Source organism: Drosophila ananassae (assembly GCF_017639315.1).
Source record: "Drosophila ananassae strain 14024-0371.13 chromosome Y unlocalized genomic scaffold, ASM1763931v2 tig00000092, whole genome shotgun sequence".
In the NCBI taxonomy this organism is placed as follows: Eukaryota; Metazoa; Arthropoda; class Insecta; order Diptera; family Drosophilidae; genus Drosophila; species Drosophila ananassae.
Window position 1 is genome coordinate 751,685 of NW_025319055.1, and position 12,238 is coordinate 763,922.

General features: G+C 35.3%; 1 protein-coding gene across 1 annotated transcript; it reads left to right on the forward strand.

The window, feature by feature from the left end:
• The first annotated feature begins 10,947 nt into the window (after positions 1-10,947).
• LOC6504299 (RING finger protein vilya) lies at positions 10,948-11,718 on the forward strand. Its single transcript, XM_001967653.2, has one exon. It carries the CDS (start codon positions 10,948-10,950, stop codon positions 11,716-11,718), a length of 771 nt encoding a protein of 256 aa, XP_001967689.2.
• The last annotated feature ends 520 nt before the right edge of the window (positions 11,719-12,238 follow it).

Below are 12,238 nucleotides of genomic sequence, written 5' to 3' on the forward strand. Positions count from 1 at the left end.
ACCTGATCGACCACGGATGAGGATATTGGCGGTTGGCAGAAGCACTTCAGTAGGGCGATCCTGCGTCAAGATCGTGTTGATTGACTGGGAAAGTGGGGCAGCAACGGCAACACCAGCGGCGGAAACCAAACCTCGTAGTGGTGGGGAATTGTTAGAGCTGGGCAGCTGCCCGCAATGGTGCAACAAAGCATGATGTCGGCGATTGCACTTTGGACATCGGGCAGCTGAACATCCGCGTGAAAAATGACCATCCTCCAAACATACAAAGCAACGGGTCAGCCGTCGCACTTCGTCGTACCGTTGACTAAGTGGCAAGGCAAGGAAGCTGGGACATGTAGGAAGCGCGTGCGCCAAAACACCACACAGGGCGCATAGAGCTGGACGAGCGTTGATAATCATGCACGACGATCGGTTATTCGTAGATCTCCCTCGGCCCACTTGGTTAGCTGGTGGATACGCAGCCAAAGAAAAGTCGACTCAAGAATCGTGCCATGGACTCCCAAGACGGAAGGCTGTCGTTGTTTCCGGCCAGAGTGTCTTCCCACTTGGCTTTTGTGACAGGATCCAACTTCTGTAGGACAATCTGGATGAGCAAGCATCCTTGGATCTCGGCAGCTGATCCGGAACTCATGAGAGCACGCATTGAACCGATCTGACAGCTCCCGCAACGTAGCAACAGATCCGGGCTCGACCACACGAAGCTGCAGGATCTCGTTGATGTGAGACTGGAAAATTAATCGCCGTCAGTAATTAAGTCAGTAATTTCCAGCGCTCTCACTGTCTCCAAGGCTGACTCGCGCAGGCATGAAATGAGCCACCGGAGCTTTTCCATTTTTGTTAGGTGAGGATGGCTGTCAATCGTCGTCTTAAAAAGGGCAAAGAAATCCGGCCAGTCAACATAGCCACCGCTAAATGTTGGCATCGGCAACGGTGGTAAGGATGGGGCTGGCTTGTATGGCATGGGTGAGACACCGGCACCGTCGAGAAGTGTGGAGTGGGCAGCGATTCTCATGGAGTGCTTGGCAACCTCCACCTGATTGTCCACCTGCACATCAGTTGCCAGCTGCGAGAATTTCCAATAAAGCTCACTCCCGATCTCGCTGAAGTTAAGCTCCTCCAACTCTTCTTGAAGCGCGGTGAACCGCTCACGCAAACGCTTCTCTACTGACTCCAGCGCCATAATGGTGCCATCCTCATTCCGCGCTGCAGCCTTCACCTTATGATGCAGCGCCTCCATCTCCTGGCACGTCACCTCTGCTCTTCTCCGCAGCATCCTTTCCCGGCTTGCGGCAGCAGATCCAGTAGTTCCACATCCAGACTCCATCCCGCAAATCTCCAGTGCGAGTGATGCAAATCGACAACCAAGAGATGTTTTTTTTTTTTTTTTTATTTTTGTGTTTTTTGTACCGCAGTTTCTTCAGTTTCTCAGAGATCAGAGTTTTGATAGCGACCGAATTAAAGACGAGATTCGATAGCTTATATTCAATTTATTAAGCTAATTCCGCACAATAAAACAAATAGCGGCCCGTCAATAACAACTCCCAAAATACAACAAGAAGAAGAACCGCTTTGGCGCAGAAGCTCTTCCAAAGCTCCCAAAAGCGCATGCGCTACAAAATGACAACAAAGTGCACGCGAATCTGGGAGACAAAAGAGAAGATTAAATGCCGCTGCAGATAAACAAATTATCAATATTCTAATTAGCCTATCTGGTGGCTGCTTAGACCAACATGGGGTAATGCGTTTTTTTTCACTTACATCGAGTTTAATTTCCACGTCCAAAAGATCTTTTGTCGGGTTGAGCGATGAATCTATAATTTTAGGGCATAGAGGTTATTTTTATGTATGTAAGTAGTGTATCCGCAAATACACTTAATGTATCTGCAAATACCCTAGATAACGAATCCTCCATAAAACCAGTATACCCTGCCATACCTATCAAATCATATATAAACAACATTCCAGAGCCTACTGTGGGAATAATTCAAATAGGCTAGACACAAACCCTTTCCCATAGCATTATCATTGGCATCCAGACATAAACATAGACATAAACCATTCACACGCCTTTATCGACGACAGTAGACGTAAACATCAAACCCCTTTTGCTCCAAATTCATAAACAAGTGCCCATCCTGGGAACCTACATGTCAGCATAAAAATCTGACCAATCAAAACTATTCAACCAAAGTCCATCTATGCTGCCAGCATCGCTGTCACCGATAAAAGCTATAGTTATAAGAAAATTGAATTTGTAAAATCAGTTTATAATCAACGATCAATCCAATAGGATATCTTTATAACTCATTCTTGAATTTAATAATAAAACTTATAAAATGAAAATCCTAATTTTTATTTTTTTATATTAAATCGGGAATTAAAACATATAATTGGCGCAGTCGGTAGGATACAATTATCCTCGCGTGTTTTAAGTATCGAACTAAATACATCGCGAATTTATTGTATCCGCAAAACGAATCTATAAACATTTCTAAACATTTCCTCATAGTGAAATCACGAATGACGATTTCTAGTGTGAAGTGCAACAAACATTACATAAAAAAAATGTGTAATACCAAGGAACTCAGCATTAGTCAAATCACGAATGAGGATTTCTAATGTCTATTTGAAATAAACAAATAAAATAAAATTATTAACATAATCAAGACAATTTAAAAAATAAAAAACATATATATACCAAATTAAATAAATAAACTTTAAAATGCAATCTAAACAAGCATCCACATCAGCTGCAGCAAGGCACATCCTGTCCGACAGCAATATGAATCATTTCTTTATGCAACTAAAACAAATCGACAAATTTGATGGTGATACAATGTATTTAGCACTATTTATAAAAAGTGTTGATAACTTCATTACCCAATACAAAACAACATCGTCTACTCAGAATGAAATCATTCAAGGAGCTATCCTAAACCTCATCGTTGCACGTACAATTCTTCTTAGGAATTCAACCCAGGAATGGAATGAATTAAGAACCTTACTCATCAGTGAATTCAACTCATCAAAACCCCCACATCTCATGATCATGGATTTACATAAAATTAAATATCAAAATAGTTTACGTAAGTTTATTGATGAATTAGATAAACAGACAAGCAAAATTTGTAATAAGTTAAGTCTGGATAATAATGCAGCAAACACTGTTATATTTTCGAGAGTATTAGGTGATCATATAGCAGAAGTAATTCGTGAAAAATTACCATTACGAGTGTACATATCTATATGCAAATACGATATATCAACTCCAACTAAATTAAAACAAGCTGCTCAAGCTGTAGGTCTTTATGATGATGATGATATATACAATTTTTCCCGAAGTATTGAAAATCGATATAATATACCAATGGTCTCCACATCTAATACTCCTAATACTAATAATTCTAATAATAATCAGAGGGACAGAAACCAAAATTTCAATCAGAATGTAGGAAACAATAGGAGTCAAAATTATAATAATCGTGGGACATATAATTATCAACAAAGACAAAATACTTTTGATTCAAATAGAAATTTTAATTCAACTATAATAATAATTATAGATACTCTCAAAATCCTTCAGGTCACAACTTTCCAAATTATAATCGGTCTGTTAATGTTCCTCAAAAACTATCAGACCAACAGAATAGACCAGAACCAATGGAAATAGTTGAAAATTTTTAGACACAAGCCTCGGAAGAAACACAACAGCAATAAAAATAAAAATTGATAATAGACCATGCATTTGCCTCATTGACACAGGTTCCAGTATAAGTTTAATAAATGAAAATTTTTTAAAATATCCAATTAAAGAGAATAATATAAAAGTTCAAACAGTAGGAAATTCAGTCAATTTAAATAAATCCATTGAATTTATAATTCCAAAATTATTTAAATCTAAACAAAAATTGTTTGTCAAAGAATTTTCCAATCATTACGATTTTCTTTTAGGACGTAATATTTTAAACCTTACATCAGCCCAAATAGATTTTGGAAAGAATACTGTTAAACTAAATAATTACGAATTTCCAATGATCAATATAATAAAGGAACATAACAAAAATTATACAAACATGTTAGAGGATGAAGAACACATTTACGCATTGGAAACGGAATTAAAAACTAGTTATATTCGAGATGATTATCTCAACAGTGAGGAAAAATCGGCACTACATTCTCTAATGTCCAAATTCTTTGATATTCAGTATCATGAGGGTGACAATTTGACCTTCAAAAATGAAATCAAACATAAAATAAAAACTAAACATGAAGATCCCATTTATAGAAGACCATATACTTATCCCTATATTTATGACAATGAAGTAGAAAACCAAATAGCAGATATGATTAAACAAGGTATTGTCCGCAAATCTAAATCTCCCTATTGTAGTCCTATAGTAATAGTACCCAAGAAAATGGATGCATCGGGCATTCCAAAATTTCGTATGGCTATTGATTACAGAGGACTTAACGAGATAACTATTGACGATAAATTCCCCATCCCCAATATGGATGAAATACTAGATAAGTTAGGAAAATGTCAATATTTTACAACGTTAGATCTGGCAAAGGGATTCCATCAAATTGAAATGGACCCAAGATCAATTCAAAAAACAGCATTTTCCACCAAGAAAGGACACTATGAATATACTAGAATGCCTTTCGGTCAAAAAAATGCTCCTGCTACATTCCAGCGATGTATGAATAATATTCTTCATGATATAATAGGAACTCATTGCCTAGTATATTTAGATGATATTATTATATTTTCAACCTCCTTACAAGAACATATTCAGTCCCTTCAAAAAGTCTTCGTCCGATTAAGAAAATCCAATCTTAAACTTCAATTAGATAAATGCGAATTCATGAAAAGAGAAACATAAAACTCAAGCTATTCACGATTTTAAAATTCCAAGTACTCCTAAACAAATTAAATCATTTATTGGTCTTTGTGGATTTTACCGAAAGTTTGTTAGAGAATTTGCAAAAATTGCTAAACCAATGACCCAGTGCCTTAAGAAGGGTTCAAAAATAAATGTCAAAGATAATAATTACGTTGAAGCATTTGAAAAATTAAAAACACTAATAACAAATGATCCAATCCTTAGATATCCAGATTTTGAAAAAACATTTGAATTAACTGCTGATGCTAGTAATTATGCTTTAGGAGCTGTCCTAGCTCAAGAAGGTAGACCAGTTTTCTATGCAAGTAGAACATTAAATGATCATGAAATAAATTATTCAACTATCGAAAAAGAGTTATTAGCCGTAGTCTGGGCAACTAAGTACTTCCGACCCTATCTATTTGGAAGAAAATTTAAAATTACATCCGATCATAAACCACTATTTTGGTTACACAATATTAAAGAACCTAATATGAAATTGCAAAAATGGAGAATATATCTTAGTCAATATGATTGTGGTATGAATTACATTAAAGGAAAGGAAAATTATGTAGCAGACGCCTTATCTAGGCTACCTAAAAAAGAATCAAAAGATGAACCACTAGAAGAAACATTTCAAAACGAAGATGATTTACAAGGCACAGGAGCTACTATACATAGCGCCCAAGAAGACAATGGCAATTGTATTCAGATTACAGAGCGTCCAATTAATGTTTTCAGTCATCAATTAATATTTGAAAAGGGAAATAAAGATAGTAATGAATTAGTCCGGTATTTTAATAAAACAATTAATACAATAAAATATAGTAACATGACGGAACGTACAGCAAAAGACATTATTCTTAAATTTGTATGTGGACACAATTTTGTAATGTACATAAATAATGACGAGGATTTCGCAATATTTCAATGGGCTTTCATGGAATTAATTAAACCAAATTTGGGAACAAAATTAATGAAAACATCAGTAATACTTCCTAATATATCTACCTACGCAGATTTTCACGAGAAGATAATTAATATTCATGAGAAAACTATTCATCAAGGTATTAAAAAAACATATGACGATTTTAAAGCTAAATACTATTTTCCTATTTTACTATTCCTATTACTATTGCGATATTTGTAATTGATGCAAGGCAGAACATAGAAAAGTAGCATTAACATTTGAAAAAACCCCTGAAAGTAAAAATATACGTGAAAAATATGTAATTGACTATTATTTTCACAAAACAATTAATGAAAAATTACGAATCATAAATACACTTAATGATGCTGAAGACAAGCTAATGAATATCGAAAAAGCTACATATGTTTATAATCATGAAATAACACATGACACTACAGGTAGAACCCCTGCTGAAATATTTATTTTCGGTATGGAACCTAATAAAAATGTCAAAAAAATAAAAGAATCAAAAATTGATAAAATTAATGAAGAACGGGAAGAGTATGAGGTAGATTTAAATTATGCAAAAGTTGAAAAAGATATGAAACGTAAGCCGAAACTTGTTAATCCATTTAAGAAAACAGGAAAAATTATACAAAAAGATGAAAAACACTGGCAGGAAATAAATAGGGGTCACAAAGTAATAAAACACAAAAGTAAATTTAAAAATTTCCAGAAATGTTGAAAATTCTGACTCTGATATTGAAAGTGATAATAATAGTACCATGGACAACGTTACCATTAATAACGGCTCAACAAATTAGTATTGTCCCAATAACTTCAAAAAATGGTTATTTACTATTGAATACAGGAACTATAAAAATACCTCTTAATTACGAACACCACATGATAGAAATAAATCAAACAAAAATATTAAATACATACCAAGAATTTATAAAATATGAAAATTTATATAAAACAGTTCCAGATATAGCATTGGCACTTAAACAATTAAAACATGAAATAAAAGGGATTATCCCATCAAATAGACAAAAACGGGGATTAATAAATGTTGTAGGATCAGCTCACAAATATTTGTTTGGTACACTAACAGAAGAAGATAAAAAAGAGTTAGAAATAAAATTAAATAATATAAAAGAAAATATGATAGAAAATTCAGAATTTAATGAAATCATTGGTATAATAAATAAACATACAGAAGACATAAATAAATTAATACGGGAAGAAGAGGATAATGAGGCCTTGCACCTTTTTAGATATTCTTTACACATTTTTCTAGAATACATTGAAGATTTACAAATGGGGATTCAGTTAACAAGAATTGGAATATTAAATCCTAAAATATTAAAACATGAAGAGTTAGATGACATTAATGAAGAAAAATTATTATCAATAAAGACTTCAGCTTGGATATGCAGTCAAACCAAAAATACTTTTATTTTAGCCCATATACCAACATCTTTTAATGAAACTCAAAAATACAGAATAATTAAATATCCAGATAATTTAGGCCGCCAAATTGACATAAATGATAAATTTGAATATTTTATGAATAATAATAAAAGTGTTTATTATTTGGAAAATTCTGCAAATCCTTTAGTGGATGTAATGGATGAAAAATATTTAGTAACTGACCAATGTATTTCAAAGATCCTTACAAATCAATTAGCAATTCGTCAACACACGTTTATTTCAGAAAAAGAATTTATAAAATACATTGAACCAAATATTGTAATAACAAATAATTTAAGTAAAACGCAAATTAACCAAAATTGTGAATTATTTAACAAAACAATTGAAGGAAATAATATTATACAATTAAGCCAATGTACACTTGAAATAAGAAATATCAAATTCACTACTTCAAAGAATATAAATGAATATAAAATAATATTGTCAAGTACCAATGTAACTCTACACGAACCAACACCAATTTTAAAACTTAAAGAATCATTAATCAATCAACAAAAACAAGATATTGTATACAAATGGATTGTATTTATAAGCCTAATACTTATAGTTGTAAGCATAACAATTTTTATAATATTCACTTATAAGCGTTTAGCCAACCACAAGGAAATTGTTGTCGAATTCAACAAGGATGTTGAAATTTCTAAAGGAGGGGCGAGTAGTGTATCCGCAAATACACTTAATGTATCTGCAAATACCCTAGATAACGAATCCTCCATAAAACCAGTATACCCTGCCATACCTATCAAATCATATATAAACAACATTCCAGAGCCTACTGTGGGAATAATTCAAATAGGCTAGACACAAACCCTTTCCCATAGCATTATCATTGGCATCCAGACATAAACATAGACATAAACCATTCACACGCCTTTATCGACGACAGTAGACGTAAACATCAAACCCCTTTTGCTCCAAATTCATAAACAAGTGCCCATCCTGGGAACCTACATGTCAGCATAAAAATCTGACCAATCAAAACTATTCAACCAAAGTCCATCTATGCTGCCAGCGTCGCTGTCACCTATAAAAGATATAGTTATAAGAAAATTGAATTTGTAAAATCAGTTTATAATCAACGATCAATCCAATAGGATATCTTTATAACTCATTCTTGAATTTAATAATAAAACTTATAAAATAAAAATCCTAATTTTTTATTTTTTTATTTTAAATTGGGAATTAAAACATATAATTTGTGTTGAGCGATCAGAGTTTTGATAGCGACCGAATTAAAGACGAGATTCGGTGGTTTATATTCAATTTATTAAGCTAATTCCGCACAATAAAACAAATAGCGGCCCGTCAATAACAACTCCCAAAATACAACAAGAAGAAGAACCGCTTTGGCGCAGAAGCTCTTCCAAAGCTCCCAAAAGCGCATGCGCTACAAAATGACAACAAAGTGCACGCGAATCTGGGAGACAAAAGAGAAGATTAAATGCCGCTGCAGATAAACAAATTATCAATATTCTAATTAGCCTATCTGGTGGCTGCTTAGCCCAACAATTTGTATGTATATATATATTCACCAAACTAATTAATATTTCCATACCGTTCAGTTTTAGTATTTAAGTAATAAAAAAGAAATACAAAATTAAGGGAACTGGAAACGTTATTTTCTTACATTATTAAACTCCAAGCTCCAAAAAAAAATAAATACTACCAAAATAAAAATAGCTAAATCAAATTAATAGTTCCGAAAACCAATACGGGACAGGCGTAACTGTCTTGGGCGATGAGTGACGTCATTGGATGAGAATAATTCGGGTAGGGTAAACTGGCTGCTTGGGGGATTATAAACTTATTCCCAATGTAAGAACAATACACAAATGGGTTCTTACTGGGTGCCAATTCGACCTAAAAAAAATAAGTCGAATTAAAAAAAACGGATGAGGCCGAAAACAAAGGTTTTATTTACCTTGAATTAGCACCGCAAAAATTTAATTCACTTTTAATACACTGAGCGCTGCTCACTTCCCTCTGCGTTTAGTTTTGGGAAACTTATGTGGAAATTCCCCACCACGTGTCTTTCTTTTTTTTTTTCCGGGGGTTAAATATATACTGGAGTTTAACCGCGAGCGATGCGCTTATCTTAGCAGCCACAAGAGAAAAGAAGTTGGCCGCTGCTTATTCTATGCTTAGACCGATACTTAAATGCTCAATTCTAGGTAGATAATTGATTATCAATAGATAAGAAACTTTAAGCTTAACCAAGCTTTTTGTTTTTTGTTTTGTATTTTCGGTTATTCCAAGCTTAACTAAATGAGGTTCACTTTTAGGCATTTGGTTTGTTGTTAAGTTACAACAAGCGCATTACACACTTTGGGTTCTCCCAGATACGTAGCTCGAAATCCAGATAAGAAGATCAGTTGGGAATCCCTAAAGACTGAGTTCATTTATAAAAAGCGAATGGTTAACAGAGTCAAAAGGTTTACTGAAGACAGTGTAAATGAAGTCTGTTTGTAAGCCATTCCGGAAGCCATGCGAGATAAAAGATGTTAGCTCCAATAAATTGGTAGTGGTGAAGCAGAGCTTCATGAAGCCATGCTGGCATGGAGTTATTATTGTGACTATTGTGCAAATGTGAAGTGATAAGTTTTTCAAAAAGCTTAGGAATTGCTGACAATTTCAAGATGCCTCTATAATTTGCACCGTCGGATTTTTTCCCTTTTTAATGCAGCGGAATAATGAAAGATTCCTTACATATAAGGGGAAGATCGAAGTTTCCAGCACAGAGCCTCGGCGCAGTTCTTCAGAACACAGCCTGGTAGTCCGGGCCTGGCGAATGCACGGGTTTGACCTTAAGAAAATCAATAAGAAAACCATTTTGATCGAAAGATGGGAAAAATATAAGGTTGGCTGATTGGATATTATAAGTGCAACTAGGTGAATAAGTAGTTTGAAAAAACTGTGCAAAGAGATCGGCCAGTGCCAAACCTAGGAAGAGGGGGAAAAGATACATGAAATGCGATGTTTATATCTTCGCATGCCAGTAAATCAGACCAATCCAATTCGGAAATTAACTTATTTAATTTCATAAAGTCAGACTTACGGAAGTAACGAACTTTATAAGATTTAAGTGTAGACTTAGGTTAATTAAGGAATTGTTTTCGATTGAAACATCAAGAGTGATGTGATATGAATTCTCTGGGTAAGAAAGGGGCAAAGTTCTGGAAAAAGAAATTCCATCAGGATCAGAAACGAAACATAAGTCCAATAGCCGACCTAAAGAATTTCTAACATGGTTAATTTGCCCGAGTGACATGTCAAACATGCCCACAGGGAAGTCATGGTGGGAGTTAAGCTGTAAAGACGGTGAATAATCAACATTTGACCACATAAGTTCTGGAATATTAAAGTCACCCAGAGCTATCAGCTGGTCACCATCAGACAGACGATCGAAAACCAAACGAATAGCGGACAAATGTTACCAGTATGTTGGCGGTTCGGTCGAAGGTGGTATGTATGAACAGGTAACATACAAAGATTGATCGGACAAAGTGATTTTGATGCAAAGAAATTCAATGTCACCAAAAAAAAACTTCGGAGGAAAAAATAGTAAAAACTTCGGAGTTTAAACTGAACATTCAAATTTAAACTGAAAGGTGGAAGCGTCAAGAAATTCAGACAAATTTGTACAATTTATTACATTTTGAGATGTCAAATACCTCTATACAAAGCAAGCCTCCTGCCGGCGAGTCAGATGATTGCGTCATGGTCAACCAACCTACCATGGACGCGCATAAGCTATGGATCCACTGCAACCGCTGCTACGAACTGTATGCGCGCAAGAAATTTAAGCTCTTCCTTCTCGCCTGTCACCATGTGTCCTGCGAGAAGTGCGTGAAGGTGTGTGTGGGTCGTACTCCAAGCGATGCACTCATCTACCAGTGCCCCATCTGCCGCAAGGAGGTGCGCGGTCGCGAGGTGGGCAACAACATGCCCAGCGGCATCAAGATGCTCTTCCATCCGGAGCCCTGGTCGCTCCACAACGACTTCATCGAGACGTTCCAGGAGAGCAACAGTCGTCACATTGCCAAATTCAAGGAACGTCAAGAGAAGCTGGTCGCCAAACTGGCCAAGGATATCGAAATGACCAAGGCCATCTGCCAGAAGCGTTACATCGAGATGAAGCACCTGACTGTGGAGCGGCGCAAGGCTTTCCTTCGTCAGCGTCAAATAAAAGTGGCACTGGCCAACAGGAAGAATGAACAGTCACTAATGGCCATGAAGAAAAAGGAGGAACTTAGGAAGAAGCAGCTTCTGGCTGCTTCTTGCTCCTATAAATCTGGATCCCAGAAATCCAAGTCATCGCAACGAAACCAGCGTTCAAGATCCGCCTCACCGGGTCTGAGTACCTCGAAGGGAAGTGCCAAACGCAAAGTGACCGTATTTATGCACCTCTCCAATCATTCCTTCGACCTCTAAGAGTCTAATCTCTTCGAGCTTAAGTCCACTTAATAATCCATTTCAAGAATTTAATAAGGTTTCTTGCTAAAAACACTTAAAAACTTTAAAATTACCTTTAATAGCACATTGTTTATATATTTTCAAGTTTAACAATTCTGTTGCTGGCTTCAATTGTACTTAACTTGATTTACTTTTCTTTAAATTTTCTCAAAACAAGTAACATATGATTAAACACAGATTTAATTAATATTTAGTTATGGTTTTGAAACAAAGAATACAATGTAAACACCTATTTTGACTTTCAAATACTCTTACTTAAATAAAATTAAGATATCCGGCTTTAACCAAGTTTCTGTAAAGACTATAATGTGGGATGCAAAGGAAGAACTATCAGAATACAGTTTTGGAATTTTACTACGTAACACTCTAGTTTTCTGATAGGTAAGTGTTAGTGAAGATATTAGTTTTTTGAATCTGAGGAAAATGAGGTAGAAGGTTGATCAGTGGCCGGAACATATGGAAGTTTTACACCCACAGG

What these genes read in the sequence shown, in the direction of transcription:
- LOC6504299 (XM_001967653.2), top strand. Translation starts at nt 10,948, where the DNA reads ATGTCAAATACCTCTATACAAAGCAAGCCTCCTGCCGGCGAGTCAGAT.